The 19,915-nt window shown below is 59.3% G+C and overlaps 1 protein-coding gene and 2 long non-coding RNA genes across 11 annotated transcripts in view; 2 read left to right on the plus strand and 1 right to left on the minus strand.

The window, feature by feature from the left end:
- Positions 1 to 2,166, plus strand: part of GNB1L (G protein subunit beta 1 like) — a 59,137-nt gene extending 56,971 nt beyond the window's left edge. For all 7 annotated transcript variants that reach the window (XM_049101877.1, XM_049101880.1, XM_049101876.1 and 4 more), the window contains one exon: positions 1,587 to 2,166. In XM_049101877.1, coding sequence (XP_048957834.1) covers positions 1,587 to 1,904 — 318 coding nt within the window. In that variant the 3' untranslated portion in view covers positions 1,905 to 2,166. The remainder of the gene's footprint in view (positions 1 to 1,586) is intronic.
- A 5,135-nt stretch (positions 2,167 to 7,301) lies between these two features.
- Positions 7,302 to 13,380, plus strand: LOC112676974 (uncharacterized). The gene is made up of 4 exons (XR_003146793.3): positions 7,302 to 7,697; positions 8,903 to 10,094; positions 10,781 to 10,914; positions 13,249 to 13,380. It is a non-coding gene; the product is annotated as an uncharacterized LOC112676974 (long non-coding RNA).
- A 510-nt stretch (positions 13,381 to 13,890) lies between these two features.
- Positions 13,891 to 19,810, minus strand: LOC112676973 (uncharacterized). 3 transcript variants are annotated; one of them, XR_007406208.1, is made up of 4 exons: positions 18,751 to 19,654; positions 17,347 to 17,479; positions 14,676 to 15,452; positions 13,891 to 14,474 (listed from the first exon to the last, which is right to left on the minus strand). It is a non-coding gene; the product is annotated as an uncharacterized LOC112676973 (long non-coding RNA). The 3 variants fall into 3 exon arrangements; XR_004809492.2 differs by having other exon boundaries at positions 13,891 to 15,452; XR_007406207.1 differs by lacking the exons at positions 13,891 to 14,474; positions 14,676 to 15,452; positions 17,347 to 17,479 and adding exons at positions 17,489 to 18,478; positions 19,661 to 19,810 and having other exon boundaries at positions 18,751 to 18,873.
- Between the last annotated feature and the right edge of the window lie 105 nt (positions 19,811 to 19,915).

Below are 19,915 nucleotides of genomic sequence, written 5' to 3' on the forward strand. Positions count from 1 at the left end.
TTACTGCTCTTACTGTCTTATTCCAGTCTCCTTCTACCATTTCCCATTCCCCTCCAGTTCTCTGAGTTCTGCCTTCCTCTTGTCTCCTGTGCTCTGTGAGTTCAGCTTTCCTCCTCTGTGTTTTGCTACTTTAGGTTCTTGTTTTATAGAGGTAATTGCTTCTGAGGTTTTGTTTTGTTCAATTATAGCAAAAAATCCTTGGTGACAATTTTTGTTCACTTCCAAGAAATGTTGCCATTTGTTTTTCCATGTTTCTTTTCTCCTTTTCCTTTGTGTTATCTTTGCAGAGATGAGCGATTCTTGTTTTTTTTTAAGATTTTATTTATTTATTCATGAGAGACACACAAAGAGGCAGAGACACAGGCAGAGGGAGAAGCAGGCCCCACGCAGGGAGCCCAATGTGGGACTCGATCCTGGGACTCCAGGATCACGCCCTGGGCCAAAGGCAGGCACTAAACTGCTGAACCACCCAGGGATCCCCGAGATGAGTGATTCTTAACTGAGATTGCCAGGGCCCCATTAGGAAGTGAATTAGGAGAAAAGGGTGTGCTGATGAGGGATTGCAAAGGCAACTTCAGGGGGACAGGAGCTCATGGTGCACAGGGCTAGGCCAAACACAGGATCAGTAGAAGGAAGTGGCTACTGTGTATTGCCACAATGATGGCAAAGTGCCTTTGTTATTTAGTGTGTGGGGACAGAGATGCCAGGTTCCAATGCATGAGACAGTGCCATATAACCATGAATGGCTGTGACCACAAAGGCAGCTCTGATTCCCTACCTGCTGCAGGAGGCGTGTGTCGGTGAGGGGTCATCACCCAGCACTGACCGTGGGAGTGCTCAGCCTCCAGAAGAAGGTTGGCTCCCAGTGCCTCTGTGTAGATAGAACACGCCCATGCAATTCCTTGTTTTGTTTTGCCTGCCCTCCTCTTGGAACCGAGCTAGGGACTAAGGTTTCTGCCATGGCCAGTGTGGCAGGCTCTGCAGGTCTACACCTTCAATGCTGTCCCCTACTGGCCGGGCCTGCACCTACCAGCTCCCCCTCTTGGTGGCCCTTCAACCCCTCTCTGAAGGTGGACTTTGTGTTTCTCATACTCATGCTGTGGGGTGGGTGAATTTCCCCAGAAGGGAAAAATGCAGACTTTATGCTGCTCTCAAGCTGGGGATGCCTCTTGCTTAGATTCTAGAGTGCAGTGTATTTCCATGGAGAGGGACCCCAGGACCCAGCCCACTGAGGTGTCTCCTGAGGGGCTGATAGGGAAAGAAACAGAGTAGCCCCTAAATTGTTCCCAGGCCTGGTGTAGAGGAGCAGCTCTGCGGGGCCCCCGGGGCTCTCTGAGGGAAGGGCTCAAAGTCTCTGTCATAACCCAAGGACTATGCCAAACACAGTAGTCAGGCTGCTCCCCTCAGCAGGTCTGTGCCTGGCTCCTGGGAGACAGGGGCTAAGTTTGCAGGAGCATACAGTCATCTTGGTGGCCTACATTTCACTCCATGTTCTGGCTGCTAGGCTGGGGATGTCCATGGGTGGGAGCCCCTGTGACATGTCTAAGAAGCCACTTCATGGTTCTCTGTGCTGCTCTTACTTATAGGTGTGCCGAACTCACGAACTCACCAATCCTGGGATTGCTGATGTCAAGATCCGGCCGGACCGCAAGATCCTGGCCACTGCGGGCTGGGACCATCGTGTCCGTGTGTTTCACTGGCGGACAATGAAGCCACTGGCTGTACTGTCCTTCCACAGTGCTACCATCCACTGCGTGGCCTTTGCCACTGATGGCTTGCTGGCCGCAGGGTCTGGGGATCAGCGCATCAGCATCTGGTCGCTCTACCCAATCAGCACTGACTCTTCCACTCCATTGTTGGGACATACGGAGGGCGGGGAGGTGGGTGCCCATGCTTCGGCCTGACCCAGACATGTGGAACCGTGCATCAGGACCCCTGAGGACTAGCCAGTCACAGTTCTCCTCCTACTCCAGTTGCCAGAGGTGCCTGGTCCATGGAGTCTTCATTTTCTGCACAAGGCGGGTTTCCTTTCATGATATACAGCATCTGTACGACAGTGACTCTGCAGTCTACAAGGAGTAACTGGGCCAGACACCTGGGCATCTGTGGCTCAGGTGAGGCCAGCCTGGGGCTGCTTTACAATAAACCTCTAGATGTACACCTACAGGCTCATGGCACAAATTCTCTGAGATGACACCCTTGATTCTCCCTTAGGGTTGACTCCAGAGAGCTATCCTCAGACCTTCCACCAGGCAGGGCAGTTGACCCTTGTCTAGTGGGGGGACACCAAACGTGGTCCCCAGGTCCTGCTGAGTCCTTGGGGCTCCTCACCCCAAAGATGGCTAGGAGCTCCTGATGCACAGGGCTGAAGCCAGAACCACTAGAAAGAAGTGACCAGACCCCTCAAGGAAGCAAGGCAGAAGGAGGGTAGGCTGTGGATGATGGCAAAGGCAAAGTGGGCTCGTGGTTCAAGGCCAGGCCAACCACAGGATCCATGGGAGGAAGGGCCGCCCCAAAGAGGGGAAGACCAAAGACGGCAAAGTGCCATCTCCAGGGTGGTTTCAGGATAGAAAGCATGGCAGGAATAAGTGGGGCTGACACAGCCATCAACGCAGTCACAGCCATCGCTGTGCACCCAGGGCACCTGGGAATTAGCAGCTGACGCAGGTGGTGTGTCCAGAGTCTCCTTCCACACGTGGCTGGGCCCAGCCGTCAGGGCATCTTTTAAAGCCGGCTGTTGATTGGGAAGGAATAGGACCCTGGAAATTGGGGGGGGGGGGGGGCTGTGGGCAGTCACTGAGGAAGCCAGAGGCCTCAAACCCCTTTGTTCCACTGGCTTTTTTTGCCAGAAGAACCCCCTACGGTCTCTGCCTGAAGAAGTCAGACCTCCTTTACCTGAAGGACCCAGCATGGCTCTCCCTGGGGCAGGGTCCTTGTGGGCCACTCAGAACCACCTCCCCCCACCTCAGCTTTGCTTATAACTAGACTCAGGCCCCAGGAGGCCCCAAAGGGTGAGGCACAAAGTGTGGCCCGTGATGAGGTGGCTACGCTCCAGAAGAACTTCATGCAGAGAGAAATCTGGAGAACACGTGTGGGATCCAGGTGGCAGGAATATGAAACGCATCAGGCCAAATCCATGGAAACAGGGCCACTCACAGAGGGTCTGGACTGTTGCAGTCAAGGAGTTAGAAAGGGCCCCAGAGTGTGGTTGCCTGGTTGAGACATGGACAGGGACCTGAGGCAGGTTCGCGGAGTACGGCTGAGATTCCAAAACCACCCCAGTGCTGCAGAGGGAGTGACCCAAGAGGTTGGGGAGATTGGGGTATTCGAGGGGACTTAGCACATGAGACGTGTTCGTGCTCCACAGGAGGGGTCGAGCCGTTCCCTGTGACTTTGAGGAATACATCCTCAAGGGGAGCCCAGCATCCGTGGAGAGCTCTGTGGTTTCTCTGCAGGTCCGTTGGAGCCACTGCCACAGAGCAAGGGTCTCTGAATGCAGTGGAGTCACTGGGTCTCGGAGTGGCAAGGCCTAGTAGTGGCCCTTAGTTGCCCAAGACCAGGTAGGCGTGGTTGTGTGGTGGCAGCAGGGCCACCAGCAGCCAGACTTGCAGAGGTGTGGGCATGCACTGGTGACGCTGGGGTCCTGGAAGTGGAGCTGACAGGCAGCCCCATCAAGCCTAGCTTGGTCTGCTGGAGCGGAAGCATTCTGGATCTAGCAGACAGAGGTCTGACCCAGGCCACCAAAGTAGACACCACCCCTCAGCCACCCTGGCCTCTTGAGGAAAGACCCCACTAGACTGCCCAGGCTCCCCGGGGACCTGGGCTCATGGAGGCCCATCCTGGGGACGCCTACCCCCACCCACACGGGCCTGTGGGACAGAGGCGCTGGTGAGTGTCCTCCAGCACTTGGGAGGGACAATGCCGGCCCCCAGGCATCCTGTAGCCGCTCACCGGATGTTGGGGGACACATCCAGGATTTCCACATGACGAATGTCAGAAGGAGAGGCTCTGTTTAGGCTGCAGGCACTCGAACCTCAGAAGGGAGGGGAACTGCCAAGAAAGCCACACTCCGGGTGCTCCTCACGGGGAGGCTGTCAGGTCAGAGACAATGAGAATGGCCTCGCCAAGCCACAAGAGGCCACGTGCTGGAGGTGTTCTCCTGGAACATGCTGGAACCCCAGGCGTGGTCTGCTCCCTGCTGTTCTCCTCTCCCTTGCCTCCCTCCGCAAGAGGCGCCCGTCCGCTGACACCACCAAAGGCAAAGCTGGGCTGTGGGTGGTCATTCTAGAAGGCCAACCTCGGCTAATCCTTTCCTGCCTGTGGCCAGGCAGCCACAGGCTGAGGCCAAACAGCAAAGAACAGTCGGGCGACTCTCGGAAGGCACGTGGCCTCCTCGCGGAAGCCTGAACGCCACGGCGGGGGGTGCCGACACCCGCCTCGCGAGCGCCCGTGGGAGGGTGCGCCTCACAGGCTGGGGGGTGCCGAGGCGAGCCCCCTGGGTTCCTGCGCCGGCAGCCCTCCCGGAACCCGCTGCCGAGGCTGCGAAGCCGCCGTGGCGGTGCCGGCCACCCCGCCTAGGCTCTGTCCCCAAGACCTGGGCTTTGACGCCGAGGAGGCCCCATACGTGTCCCTGTTGTCAGCTCATCAAGAGTCCTGGTGACTCGGTAGGATCCCCGTGTTTACAGAAACAGCCATGGGGGTAGGTGTGTGTCCCAGACAAAGGGACAGGGCACTGCAAGCCAGCATGAGGCTTACTAAACCCAGAGATGCTTCCAGAATGTCTAGGTGGGCTGCATGTGTAGACTGCCAGGCCTGGCCCCTGGAGACGGTAGAGAGGAGGTGTGGGCAGACGCAGACCCAGGGTCCGTCCCAGGCCCTCAGCTTCCTGTGAAGGCGCAAGCAGAGGGGCACAGGGGGGCACAGAGGGGCCCGGAGGGTCCCAGGCAGCCGGCCCCTCACTGGGCTCTGGGCTGCCCCCCGAGGTCCGGGCGTGGTGAGCAGTGTCCCGGGGACATCTTGCGGCCGAATCTGTACGGGGGTCGGACTGGGCCGTGAGAGCCCTGCCGGGGCCACGTGGACAAGGCCAGCGGCTCCGAGGCCACCCAGGCCTTTATGGCATCGTGTGGAGAGGCTGGCGGCCGGGACTCGTGTCCACTCAGCTGAGGCACCTGGAACCGCAGAGGCACCAACCGTACTAGAAACACTGTGTGTGAGCCCGTGGGGCCGTCCCTGTGCCCACGGCCCCCCTGCCCACGGTGGCGCCCGCCGTTGTGCACAACACGGTCTCCGCGTCGGCAGGGTCTGGGGCCTTAGCAAATCACCACAGGCCTGGTCAGTCCCAAACCCCCCAGAGCGTGAGAAGAGACCGGCGCCCGCTCGGACAGCGGCCTGGGGAAGGTGCTGGGCGTTCGCACGTCCCTGGGGCTGTCCTTCCTCGGCTGACGCGGTGCTGGGGGCTGGCCGTGCACGGGCCCGGGCAGGGGGGCGATCCCCTGGCGCCCTCCCTAGCACCCGAGGCGGGCGGCAGCGTGGGCAGCATCCCGTCCCTGCCGCCCTCGGGGAGGAGCCTCTCCGTGGATCCAGGCCGCCCGGCCCGGGGGACACCTGCGCTCGCGTGCTCAGGCCCTTTGACCGTAACTTACGGCCCTTAATGTTCCGGGACTGGCTGCTTTTCCTTCGCGTGGGTGCTCCTGGCGGCCTTATTCCTAACAGGGCCAAACTAGAGACGTCCCAAAGGCGTTGGCAGATGAACGGACCGAGAAGCGAAGTGCGGTACGTCCACACGGGGTAGGTAGCCCACCGGCCCGCCAGCCGTGAAGACGGGCCTGGATGGGCCCTGCTGGACGGGACGGGCCGAAGCCACAGTCGGCCAAGGCGCTCACAGGCCCCCGAAGCTCAGCGTAGCCCCAGGTGCCCCGGGCTGGGCGAGGGGGGCTCCAGGAGGCGCCCCTGTCCCCCCGCAAAGGCTGCCCAGGGCACGGCCTCAGGCAGAGGCCATGGGGGCTCCCACACCCTGTGGCAGACTTTTCTCCACTTTCTGCTTTAGCACAATTCAAAAAGGCCTGCTTGGGGATCCCTGGGTGGCGCAGCGGTTTGGCGCCTGCCTTTGGCCCAGGGTGCGATCCTAGAGACCTGGGACCGAATCCCACGTCGGGCTCCCTGCATGGAGCCTGCTTCTCCCTCTGCCTGTGTCTCTGCCTCTCTCTCTCTCTCCCTGTGTGACTATCATAAAAAAATTTAAAAATAAAAATAAATAAAAAATAAAAAGGTCTGCTTTTCCTTAAAGGTGTTTCCACACGTGTCCCGTCAGCAAAACTTGTCCTTGGAAGTCCAGTTGCCCCTGGTGTCCCTCAACCTGTTAAACAGACGAAACAATGAGAGCAAGGCGTGGGCCAGGCCTCCTGGCCTTGTCCGCAGGCCGCACGGTAGCCCCGCTCCCTCCTGTCCGGACTGCAGGTCCCCAGGGTACCTCTGGGGCTCAGGCGGTGGCGTCCAGTCACCTGGGGCCGCATGTCCCTGTGCCTCCGTGTCAGAGGCCTTCAGCAAGGCCACCCCCCAGACGCAGCAGCTCCACCACACCCTCACCACCTCTGTCCGGGGGCTTAGGACACCAGCCCTGTGAGTTCCCCGCCTGGTTCCTAAATGCTTTGCCTTCTACTTTCGTGTTCACTGAGCAACCTTTTTCAGGACGTAAGCGTCGTTTCATTCAGGAGCCACTTTAATTTAGCACAGTCCACAGTGGCCAGACAGTGGTGAGTCTGTGCCACTGACATGGCCATTATCGTCCAGGACGACGAGGAAGCCTGGGGCCCAGGGGCCAGCGGGCAGGAGGCACAGCCAGGCAGGGACCGAGGGTCCCCAGGCGAGCGAGGGGGGACCCGCTGGCTAAGCATTGCTCGGCAGGTGTCCTCAGGCCCCCTCGCCCTCAGCAAGGCGCTTTGCAGTCCAACCCTTCCCGGGAGGGAGGCTCGCCAGTCTCTCAAGGCATTCTTCACTCAGACTCTCTTAGTGGACAGGCTGCTCACCCCACAGAAATCTCATTTGGGAGGAGCGATGGACATTTCTCGCTCTCTTTTTAAAGATTTTATTTATTTGTTTGACAGAGAGCACAAGCAGGGGGAGCGGCAGGCAGAGGGAGAGGGAGAAGCAGAGTCTCCGCCGAGCAGGGAGCCCGATGCGGGGCTCGATCCCAGGACCCCAGGTCACGACCTGTGCAGAAGGTGGACACTTACCTGACTGAGCCACCCCGGCGCCCCACGATGGACGTTCCTGCGTGCAGATACGGCTGGTCGGTGTGTTCTGCTGTCCCATTCCTACTGGTCAGGAGCGTGGGTGCGGTGCAGCCGGGGCCTCTGGCTGGAGCCTCGCAGGCTGCACGAGGTGTCAGTGGGGCGGGCACCTCTCCCAGCCCTGCTGGTTACTAGCAGGACCCCAAGCCTCGTGCTGTAGGACTGAGGCCCTCCGGCCCCGGAGCTGCCCAGCCTCTTCGCGGCCAGCGGGAGTGACCCTGGGGCATTCTTTGTGGTGACTTTTGGGACCTGGATGTCACCACCTCCAGGGTGAAGGGTGCCTCTCATCAGCAGGACAGCCAGGGCTGCAGCGCGTCCCACCTCCAGGCCACCTCCCCCGAAGGGCGAGCAGCTGTGCCATCCTGAGCAGCCTGCCCAGGCGAGCGAGTGGCCCAGCGTGTGCATCTGGTGAGAGGAACCTTCTGCTGACCCTCTTCCAGACCCATGGTAACCCTGCAAGGAGGCCCCCAGTCGTTCCCCCTGGGCAGGTGGGCAGGTGGACGGCACTTCCCCAGCATCCACTGCGGACCAGGCGGTGGCCAGCGGCGCAGCCCCCCGGGTTGGGAATACACCGCCTTTCCCTGTGCTCCCCACTTAGGAGCTGGGGTAACGTCTAAGGTCTGACAGCCACGTGCTCTCGGGAAATACGCAGAGGGCCAGGGGCGGGGGGTGGCGGGGGGCCCCGGGAGCTGGACAGGCGCTCAGACGCTGGGGACTGGCAGGGGAGGGCTGCTGTGGCGCCGCGTTCAGGGACACCTCGCTGTGCCCGCTCGGCAGGCTGGCTTTGTGCTGACGTGCCGTGCATGTCTTGACGCTCCTGAGTGAGTGATGTTCAATCAGGTGTTACCCACCTGCGCCTGTGCCAAGAAGCCACAGAACACCCTCTGCACAAAAGGACTGTTTGCACAAAGAAAAAACATTCCTTCAGGGGGTTCTTTAGAAAGGCTTGATACTCAACTAGCTAGAACTTCATGGGCAGGCCTGGTGTCAAAGACGGGCTGGCACAGACGGGAACCTTCAAGCCGAGCTTGCCTGTGCACCTGTGCTCGGGTGCAGGCGGCCCCCCCAGCCCCCCGCCAGTCCGCAGCCCACAGCCCCCCAGCCCCCAGCCCCCTGCCAGTCCGCAGCCCCCCACTTCTGCACAGCCGCCCGGCCAGCCCACTCTGCCGCTCCTGCAGGGCTGCTCCGGTTTCCACCTGCGTCCTACCTGGACTCAGCTTCCCCGGCCAGGCTCTCCCCACGTCTGGGAGCTCCCTTGGGAGCCGGGCGAGAAGGAAGCACCTGGGCCCGACAGAGCGGAGCCAGATGCCGAGAGCCAGCAGCGGCTGGCGAGTGGGGCACACGTACACCACCCCACAGGTGTAGGGCTGTCAGGTCCACGAAGGGAGCTCTAAAACCAGGCTTAGGGGGTCCCTGTGGGAAAACATCGGAGCCGGAGGTAGAGTCACAGCCCAGCGGAAGTAGGACATGCCTGTACCGTGTGCCACCCTGGAAAAAAGGTGCCCCCATCCCTGCCAGGAGGGGCCCTGGAGCTGCCCCACCTGTACATCAGCACCCGACGTGGGCTCTCTGATCTCAGGGTCAGGAAAGTACATCCTGTGTGTCACTGACAGGCACCCTTGGGCAACAGTGTCTGGGACCTCAGGCCCACGGAGCTGAAAGGATGCACGTGTGTGGGCCCCTGCCTCCGTGGCACGGAGCAGACTTGGGGAATCTTGCTTCTGCCACAAAGCCAGGAGGCGCTCAGAGGTGCCAAGAGCAGCATCCAAGGCCAACGGGCCTCCCACACAGGCCCAGGATGTGTCGGGCAGCAAGACGACGGTGACTGTCGTCTGTTCAAACAGGCAAGATTCTGATGGCCCAAGAAGTCTCATTAACACTCAAACAAGAAAAGTTAACACGAAGTAGACCAGCGAAGTATTGCAGGGAATAAGCAGGCCAAGTGTGGTCTGAGTGTGAGTCCCCGCACGGATCCACAGGGTGAAACCCAACCCCCCAGGTGGTAGTGGTGGGCCTTCAGGAGGTGCGTGGGTCCTGGGGTGAATGGGATTCGGGCACTGTGGGTGTGAGCCCCTCTGTGGGGTGGCCTCTCAGCATGGGGGTCCCAAGGAAGTCAGGCTTCTTACAGGGGGCCTCCAGGGGCTCATCCAGCAAACCTGCCGCAGTCTTCTCTGCCCGGCCCTGCTATCAGCAAAGGGACACGGGCTCCGCCTCGTGAGGGAGGAGAGTCAAAATGTTTTCATCCTTTACAAAATAAAGGATGTTTCTCCTTGTTTCTCTTTGTGTAGCAAGAAAGAGTGAGCACAGTCCCCCCAGTCCCTGGGCCTCGGGGGAAGGAGCCCGGGCAGGACCTGAGCCTCCTGCCATGGCCAGTGCAAGCATCCAGCCACGTGATCCGCCCCCCCCATGCTCGGGGCACCCCTCACTGCACCCTGTGGGGTGTAACGAAACGCTGGTGAAGAAGCTTACTCATCCCCACACCCCAGGCCAAATCTCCAAATGGATGGACAGAGACCCGGACCTCCATGCACGTGAAACCCAAAGAATCCCTCATCTCAGGGAACATGAAAGATGGGGCATCATCGAGAGTTTCCTCAACCTGTGCAGACGTTTCGTTCTGGAGCAGGCCAGGGCGGGCCAGCCTCACTCAGGCGGCACTGGGCTCCCCTGTGGCACCCAGCCCAGAGCCGAGCTGCCCGCTGCCCTCGTCAGTAGTCCGAGCCCTCGGGATGCTGAGAACACGCCTAAGGAAGAAGCGGCAGCCCAAGGGGAAGCTGGAGTTCAGCACCTTCAGTGCCCGCCCTGGTGGGTCTCGTACTGTGTGTGTACGCGTGTGTCTTTCCGAAGATGCTAAGATATTTTCAGATCTATATGTTAGGCTTGCCATTTTCGTTAAATATTTATTATTTTTTTAAAGATGTTATTTATTTATTAGAAACACAGAGAGAGAGAGGCAGAGGGAGAAGCAGGCTCCACACAGGGAGCCCGACGTGGGACTCCATCCGGGGTCTCCAGGATCACGCCCTGGGCTGAAGGCCGCGCCAAACCGCTGCGCCACCGGGGCTGCCCTTGTTAAGTATTTAAAAGTGTTTTTAACGCATTTGCAAGCAATGTTTAAATGTCAGGGAAATTTTAGGTGGCTCAGGCGCTTAAGTGTCTGCCTTCAGCTCAGGTCATGATGCTGGGGTCTTGGGATGGAGCCCTGTGTCGGGCTCCCTGCTCAGTGAGGAGCCTGCTTCTCCGTCTCCCTCTGTTGCTCCCCCTGCTTATACTCTCTCTCTCTCTTTCTTTCTCTCTCTCTCTGTCAAATAAATAAATAAAATATTTTTTTAAAATGTCAGGGAAATTTTGTTAAATCCATACATTTTGATACACCAAGTAAGGGGGTGACTATAGTGAGAATTCTTTATTACACAACATACAATTTATAAATCCCAAGAATTTATCAAACCACTGGCATTTTTTTTTTCTATTTTGAAAATTTCAAACAGAAGCCACAATGAAGGGAAGCACAGCCCGGCTTCAACATTAAACCAAGGCGTCGCCAGTGGCCACTGGGCCTGTGGTGCTGAAGGGTGGGCACTTGGCGCCTTCCTCTCGGAAGTGGGGGCTCCCAGGATCTGAGGTGAGCCCCTGGACATCTGGAGCTCGTCACTACTCATCTCGAACAGGGGGGGACCACCCCATCAGATGGGCGTGAACAAAGTTCCTCATGGAGTGCATCTCCTTCTTGTAGACGAGACAGGTGTCAGGTGTCTGATGTGCAGTCGGACGTGGGCGGGGGCGGGGGGGACTGGACTCTGCTCAAGTCCGCAGCCACGGGGGCAAAGCCCACAGGAGCACATGCCTTTCCCATTCATAATCCACAAACCCGACGTCCCCCTTCCCTGGTTGGTGACGTAAAGAACGAGAACGTGCTGTTTGCTAATCAGGAATAATCAATCCTACAACCATTGCCTGCACACCGCTCAGCTCAGTTACAGGAGCAAAGAGGGAGGAGTGGGGGGAGCCGGGGGGTGGGGGGACAGAAACCAGAGTGCGCTCAGAACAGAGGAGATGGGCAGGGAAGGGCTGGCGGGTTCGTTATATGTTGCAGGAGAACTTACATTCAGTGACATTCACCCTCCTTACCAGATGGCTGTGGGAACAGCAACAAAAGTCCCACCCCCAGTAATACCCTCCTGCCCCTTTGCTCTGGGGTCCAGCGGCTGCCCCACCCAGAAGCAGCTCCTTTCTCCCCGAGTGGCCCTCGGGCTCCCGAGCAGGGTGGGCAACTGGACCCTCCGCTGATCTGCCTTCATGGGGCCGGTCTCGAGCCCCGGGCCCCACCCCACAGAGCCTGCAGGCCACTTCCATCCCCCTGCAGGCCCCAGCCAGCTTGGTGACCACTGTCGTCTCCAGGAACATGCATCCTTTTACAGCAGAAGCTGTATTTCAACACACGCTGTGTGGCAGCCACTTGGCCTGTGGAAGTGTGAACGTGTCACTCCGTGCCCCCCACCTCCTGCCGCATCTTTGCCTGCTCTAAAAGACAGAGGGCTGCTGGCGGCCCCCCCAGAGCTAAGTGACCCTCCTGAAGAGCCGGGGTCCCTAACTAAAGCTATGGAGCCCCATGAACAAGGAGAGGGACACTGTCCCTGTGAGAGGGACACACGAGCTAGCTGAGCTGGACTGGCCGGGGCAGAGGCACTTGGAGACACATCTCCCAGGGGTCTCAAGCGCCACACCCAGGGCTGTCACTGGCCCCCCACCCACCCCCCTCAGGGTGTAGGACCTACCACTCAGGCTGGGGGCTGGACTGCCTGCCTGGTGGGTGAGTCTGGGTCCCTGGGCACCAGAGAGGCTTGTGGAGAGAGTCTGGGGGGACTCGGCCTGGGGGAAGTAGCGCCAAGAGAGCAGCTCCCACCAGGAGGGACGCTCGCCCGTCTGGCTGCTGCTACACGGGTCTCAAAATACTTGGGACTGCGGCTGGCAGCTGGTCCAGACCCTGTGAATCTCGCGTCTGGCTTCCACCCACCCGGTGCGGTCGTCAGAAGTGTCTCCAGACATTGCCCAATGGCTCAGCAGGATGAGATTTCTATGTTAAAAACCACCAGTTTAGAGACTTGGTCAATCCACAATGAATAGTGGCCTTTGTAGATGATGGATAATTCAGGGTTTCTTTAATTGTAAAATACGTGCAAGTATACATAAAAAATAGAAATTTGCCATTTTAACCATTTCAAGCGTCCAGTTCAGCGGCATTAAGCACATTCACAGTGTTGAGCAACCATCCCCACTATCCCTCTCCAGAACTTTGTCAACTGCCCAAAATGCAGCTCTGTCCCCATTAAACACTAATGCCCCATCCGCCCGCCCCGGCCCCTGGCACCCCCTCCAATACTGTGTATCTCCTCTGGGACCTCATATACGGGGAATCCTACAGTATTTGTCCTTTTGTGGTCTGGCTTGTTTCGCTGAGCATAAAGTCCTCAGGACCCATCCCTTGTCGTAGCACATGTCAGAATTTCCTTCCTTTTTATGCCTCAACAGTGTCCCACTGTATGGACATCCAACATTTTTCTGCATTTATCAGTCAATTATTTTTAGCCATTGGCTAATTGATGACACCTGGTCCGCTTGCATCTCCTGGCTATTGTGACTGACACTGCTATGGTCATGGGTGTACAAATATCTGTGTAAGTCCCTGCTTTCACTTCTCCGGGGCATACCCCCAGAGAGGAACTGCTGGGTCCTACGTAGTTCTAGGTTTACTCTTTTGAGGGGCCTCCATCCTGCTTTCCACAATGGCTGCACCCTTTTACATCCCCACCAGCGGTGCACGAGGGTCCCAATTCCTCCACACCCTCACCCACGTGTTCTGCGTGTGTGTGTGTGTTCATAACAGCCATCCTAATGGCTACAAAGTCTCTCATTGTGGTTTAAGCCAACTTTTTCATTCATCATAAATTATTTTCAGGTCAACGGGTGATAGGATCTCCGTCTTCTGGAAGCTTCAATTCTCCCTGGGATGAGACAGACGCCTGCATGGCAAATCGCTGGAAATGGGAACAGCAGTGCGCAGCTCTGAGGAGCTTTGAGGGGCGCAGGCTTGAGGAGCGAAACGGCCTGACCAGCACGCAGAAGGCCCCTCGGCCCACCTGAGACCAGTCCTCTTCCTGGAGGTGACATCAAGGTGCCTAAATACTGGGGGCTCCCGCCCACAGCCCCCACCTGTTAGAGGGGCAGGATTAGTGCCCGTGTCCTCAGACTCCGGAGAGCAGGTGGTGGCAGGGGAATGACAGTGGCATATGAAGAGGCCGGAGGCAGCTGCAGCTCTTGGGACAGCCCTGCAATGGCTTCTGGGAGTGCAGGTCTCCGGAAGGGGTGCCAGGTTGTGGCCTTGGACCCCTCCTCTAAATGGACCATCCTGGGGATCCCTGGGTGGCGCAGCGGTTTGGCGCCTGCCTTTGGCCCAGGGCGCGATCCTGGAGACCCGGGATCGAATCCCACATCGGGCTGCCGGTGCATGGAGCCTGCTTCTCCCTCTGCCTATGTCTCTGCCTCTCTCTCTCTCTCTGTGACTATCATAAATAAAAAAAAATAAAATAAAATAAAAATAAATGGACCATCCTGGCTTTTCCCACCCAAAAGGAAAGAGGGCTTGATCATCGGAGCCGAGGAGGGGAGACGTGCCCAGAACCACGCAGGCCCGCAAGAAGGGCCCGCTGTACAAGGCCCCGTGGGGCACTGGGGAAAATGAGGCCCGCTGCCCCTCACCGTCCAGTAGCACCGCCCGTGGAGATGGCAGCAGGCACGCTTGGGGCAGGGGCCTCTCTTCAGCCACCCCTGTGGGGAAGGGGACTTTGCCCCCAACGCCCAGAGTGCCTGCTTACTCACGGCCCCGGGAAGTGGGTGTGAGCGCCCAGCTCCTGGCTCAGCTCGCAGCCCCCTGCGCCCACTCCCCACTTGGCGAGGCCGCAGCCCCTGCTCTCTGCTCGGTGGCCTGCGGGCACTCCCAGGAGAAGCGCCAAGCCGGGGCGCTCTCACGCTGGCCAGTGGCATCTTAATGAAGCCGCTTGCTTTTCTTAGTCCTTTTTAAGACTTTACGTACTGTTATCAGAAGCGTGATCCTTGGCGTGGCGGTCGCTGCTTCCAGATTTTGTTGCGCACACACAAGCTCCTGTTCCCACCACGATGACGATGCTGGAAAACCAGACCCACAGAAGAACTAAGGGCAGAGAACACACTCCTGGGGGGGGCTTCCTGCCACCCACAGACCTGGCAGGAGCTGGCCTTCGAGGACACAGGGAGGGGCCTGTGTCCCACCTGGTGACCACGGGGGAGGGCTCAGGGAGGGTGGCCCTCCAATGAAGAGCCTGCCTTGTCCTCCAGGGCACGTCCTACCTGATGGGAAAAGATGCGAGCTGCAAGCCATGGGCAGCGGGCACTCGGAGAGCCCGAGAGCTGCGGCCTCTTCCTTAACCCGGCCTCCATCGGCCCTGGCCCCCGCTCCCACCTTCACTGTGCAATGAGGTCACAGAAGAAGCCGTCCTAGGGAAGAATCTAGGAAACGTGTTCTGGGATGAAGGGGTAGGTTCAGAGATGGGGACATGGAGTGAGGGGAAGGCTGGGAAGACAGGAACCTGCGGCGGGGAGTGCCAGTCGGGGGTGGGGGGTGGCATCCATCCTGGAAGGGCAGAGCCGCTGTGGGGAGGGCTTGGGGACTGGAGCCCCAGGAGTCCAGTCTCCCGGGGGGGGGGGGGGCTCTGCTGTCTTCCCAGGGACCTGAGATGCAGCACCCAGTGCTGCTCCAGACCCCGGCCCCAGAAGGCAGAGACATGTGGCTGGGAAAGTGTCCCTCGAGTCCAGGGCCCCAGCGATGGTAAGGCCCCCCCACTCCTGTTCTCGGCAAATAGTTCTTCCAGCATCTCTGAGGTCAGGACGTGTTTCCATCGAAGGGGGTCACGATCTGATCGGAAGGCCTTTTCCCGGGTGGTGCAAGCAGGAGTGGGGTGTCCAGAAGCCCGAGTGTTCCCAGGGCAGGTGGTCGCGGCCAGAGCGGGGCCGGGCTGCCCTGTGAGCCCAGTGGAAGGCACGGTGGCACCTGCTGGAAGCAGAGGGTTCGGCACGAACTTGACGCAACCGAGAGCTGATAGGTAAAGGATGTCAGCAATGCCATTCCTATTTATAATTAAGAAGATAACTTAATTACTGCTATTAAAACCTAAGCTTCTCCCCCATGGGGGCTGCTTTTCACAAAACACCTTTGGTTTTGCTGTTCCCCCACACAGACCTGGCAATGGTTTACGTAGAGGCGCCGAGGCTCCAAAGTCTCATCTTGTGAACTCATCCGGTTTGAAGTAGTACAACAAGCAGGGAAGGGAAGCGAATCAAAGGCAAGATTTGTGTGTTTTTTTAAATACAGAAAGCATGTGGGGTAGACCAGGAAGCAGCCCCAGCCTCCCCTCGCAGGGCCGGCTGGCCTGTGGGGCCCTGTCACACCCCTCACTGCTCCCCGGCTGGGGCCAGGTCACAATACGGAGGCGGCCTCGGAGTGAGGGGGGCATGTGGGGATCAGGTTTGTGCGGAGGCGTCAGACGTGCCCAGTGCAGATGCCTAGTCCTGCCCCCTGGCACCTGTGAAACCTCGTCGGAACCCACGCAGAGGAGGAGACGATGGTCCCCGCTGTTCACACAGGCCTCCGCGACTCACACCGCTCCGACGGGGCAGGGGTCAGCACCCAGCACTAAGGGGAAACTGAGGCCCGGGGCCCGGGGGACCTGGGAGGTGTGCTCTCCTTCGCACCCAGCTCCAGGTGAGGCCATACCCCTGCTGCCCCTGGAATCGTTCCTTTTGTCCCAGAAGCAGCTCCTCAGGCCCCCCACTCCCACCGGCTGCCTGCACAGGGCGCCTCTGCCCCCCTCCCCCGGCAGCTGTGGCCCTATGGAATTCTCCAGTGCGCAGATGCTTTGATCTGCAGCACACCTGGAGCTCAGTGCCTCGCCTTCACCCACCCGCCGCCATGCGGGTCCCACACACTCTGTGGACTTCCCCAGCCAGAGGGAAGGGGTGGCGGAAGCCACACAGCCACCAGGCTTCCTTTTCCTCTGCAGTTCCAGGCTCAAGGTGACACCGGACTCCCCTCATCCCATGGAAGAACCTCTGTGAACAGCTCTCTGCACCCCAAATGCTTCCCTGAGGGGGAGACTTGTAACCAGCCCCTCCAGCATGTTGTCGTCAGAGACGTGCCCACAGCTGCCTGTGCCCTGTAGCTCACCCAACAGGCCTGTTTGGGGCACTTTCTCTTTGGCTCAATAAAGGCATGTGGTTGGGGCGCCTGGGTGGCTCAGCAGTTGAGCGTCTGCCTTCGGTTCAGATCATGATCCCGGTGGTCCGGGATCGAGTCCCGCATCAGGCTTCCTGCGTGGAGCCTGCTTCTCCCTCTGCCTGTGTCTCTGCCCCTCTCTCTGTGTCTCTCATGAATAAATAAAAATCTTTTAAAAAATAAAAATAAAAGAAAATAAAGGCACGTGGTGTTGCCAGCTTAGTGGCAATACAGTGGAGGGGTGGGCGGGGGGTTCCCATTCCAGAGCATCCCTGCACCAGCCATGAGCCTGCAGACAAGACCCCGTGGGCTGTGGGTTTGTTAGCATCCTGATGTTCTGGGCTTTTGGAATACCTCGATGAGAGGAGGCAGCAATCACAGGGCTCGCCGGGGTGCCCGGCGCTTGTAAGTCCTCTAAAAATGCCAGTTGTTGGTGCTGGAGTATCCCGCACACGGGGCAGCATTTCCTAAGCTCCCTAGGAGCTGGAGTGTTTATGTCAAAGGCAGAGGCTCCAGCGCCGAGGAAGGCCGCACAGGACGCCCTGCCTGTGGCTCTGGTCTGGTCTTCCTCCTCTCAAAACAGCCAGCTGGGCTTCTGGGGTGGGGGTGGGGTCATGCCCCCACGCCCCAGGGTCCTTGGGTTCCCTAGACCCCTTATGTGGGACCCCTTTGGTAAAGAGGTCCCACTCTTTACTGGTAAAGAGGACAGTAGATAGGCCCTACCCCTCCTCTGCTTAGTCAAGAGTTTACCTATTTCATTTGTGAGGCATCCACTGTTTCTTGAAGGGCTCCGAGGGTTGAGGAGTCTGGGGTCCCCGGCCCAGATCTCTGAGGTCCCTTCTAATCCGAACTCTTGTCCTCCTGAGTTCTAGCAACCGGACACCTGGAGACAGGTGAAGGGGACAGAATGGGACCTCTGGGCCCACTGAGGAACCCAGAAAAAGGCATTGAGGAGTGAGCCCATGAGGAAGTGGGTCGGATGGGACCCGAGCCCCCACACAGTGCAGCACGGCGGCTGGTGGAAGGGGCAGGCCAGGTGTGGTCGCAAAGCAGCCCAAAGCGAGGGACAGGGAAGCTGCCAGGACAGTGGCTTCACGGGGAAGCTGGGGACTGTCTGGGGTAGCTGCCCACGGGAACGGCAGCCCCACCCGGAAGGCAGTGGCAACATTGCTGGTGGAGCTCACCAGGCACTGGCTGCAGGAGTAAGTGGCTAAGAGTGGCCCTGGTGCCTTTCTGAAACGAGGAGCTCCCAGCAGAGGACGGCTGACTTTGTCACCTCCCCAGGATGGGAGGTAGGTGACAGAGCCTACTGACGTGTTGCACGGCCGCCCAGAGGAACTAGTCCCACCTGCAGCGCCCATCGTAAAACAACTGAGTGCCCTTCACAGGAGACTGGACACCAGTCAGCAACCAGAACTGACGGGCGGGTGGCAGTGTAGGCCAGCCCAGGCGCCCTGCTGTACGATCCCATTTATGAGAAGTTCTTAAGCCGGGCAAACTCATCTACAGGGGGCAGAGAGTAGAAAACTATGCCTTTGGGGGGCTGCTCCCCAGGGCGGGGCGGCCGTCATCTGCAGCGTCCGGCGAGCTGACCTGCCGCCCATGTGCCGTCCAGCACTCAGAATGCAGCCAGCGAGGAACCGAAGGTTTAATTTTATTCTATTTTTGCTCATTAACATGCAAGTGCCCCGCTATGGCCAGCAGCCACCGTGCTGGACAGCAGCACAGCTTTCCATCTTGAGTGGGTGATGATTACGGGAGGTGGGACACACGCAGGAGGTGGCGGGCTGCACACCGAAGGGCCGCGTGCTCGGCTGCCTCCTCCCGTCTGCAAATACCTGGCACCATGGCCGGTTCAGAGGGGAGCTTCTTCTCACTTCAGCTTTAAACAAAACCCAAACAGACATCTCTCCGATTGTGGTTCTCAACCCCTGACCGTCCCCACAGCCTGAGTGTAAAGTGTGCAGAGAAGAGGGTGGCCTCAGAGTCACAGTGGGTCCCGGAGGGGGGCCCAGCACTCGCAGGAGAGACCAGCTCTGCAGGCCACAGCCCATCATTCCTGTAGGCCTCCCAGGGCGGGATGCAGGGTGCATTCGTGGTACAAACGTGAAACAGGCCACGTGAATGGGGAGCCCAATGGTGCATGCCGCTCACCTAGAGGGGAATCTGCAGGGCGGGTAGTAGGACGTCCCTCAGGGGTGGGTGTGCAGAGTTGCCCTGAAGCTGCGCCCACAGAGCCCGCTGGCCGCTCAAGCAGGTGCTGCGAGTCTTCACGCCCTGGCATCAGATGAACTTTGAAGCTTTGTCAGACCTTGGCTCAGAGCTCACTCCCCAGCAGCCTGGTCGCCCCCTCCCTTTGTAGACCTGCCTCATGGAAACCCTGCCTGCCGTCCAACCGCTAAGCCTCCAGTCACCTCACACCACCAGGGTGAGCACATCCAGGAAGAAAGCATCCAGTCTGGGACAGTCGTTGGGAAACGGCTGGCTGCACTGGGGAGAGGTGGCACCAGGTGGCCACCGCCATGTGGCAGGGATTGCCACAAACGTACTGGGACAGACACAGAAGGGGGATAGAAGCTCAGCCCCTTGCATTTCCCGTCCATCTTGTGTCCAAGTCAGCAGCCTTGACGTTGACCGGTTGTCAGCTTTTCCTGCCTGGACTCAGGAAGGGAGGGATCAAAGGGTTCCTCTGGCCCCATCCCTGGTGTTGAGTTAATGGGGAGAGGTCCCTCACCACCTGGCCTGGGAAAAATGCTTCAGAGACAGGTTTCGAGATGACTCATGACCACTGTCATTGTGCCCCCTGCCCAGGTCACTCCGTGGGGACATTCACAGGGAACAAAGTCAATAAACAGGGGAAAACGCAGGCCTGGGCTAGGGCCAGCCAGGGGAAATGCTAGAACAGCAGAACTGCCTGTTTTTGTCTTTCTGCGGATCAGTCAGAGCGTCTCCCCCTCCCCGCCCCCAGCTGACAGTGTGTCCTGTCGTGATGGTTGTTTCCAGCTTCCGTGGAAAAGCACCCAGGACGGCTCTGGTCCTGAACACAGGCCCGGCCCGCGCACACCTGGTCTGGGGCGGAGCCCCGGTCGCTTCGGCCTGGGGGAGGAGGGATGAAGCCACCCGGTGGAGGCGGGGGCGGGGGGCCCGGAGACCCGGGGAGACCGGGCGCGCACCCTGAGGGCCGGGCCGGGCCGGGCCGGGCCGGGGGCGGGGAGAGGACGCGGCGGGGCGGGCGGAGGAGGCTCGGCGGGCGCACTGCGGGCACCGCTGGGCGCCGGCGCGGGAGGCCCCGAGGCCCCGAGGCCCGAGCCCACCGGAC

This window comes from Canis lupus, chromosome 26 (assembly GCF_003254725.2).
Source record: "Canis lupus dingo isolate Sandy chromosome 26, ASM325472v2, whole genome shotgun sequence".
NCBI classification, from domain to species: Eukaryota; Metazoa; Chordata; class Mammalia; order Carnivora; family Canidae; genus Canis; species Canis lupus.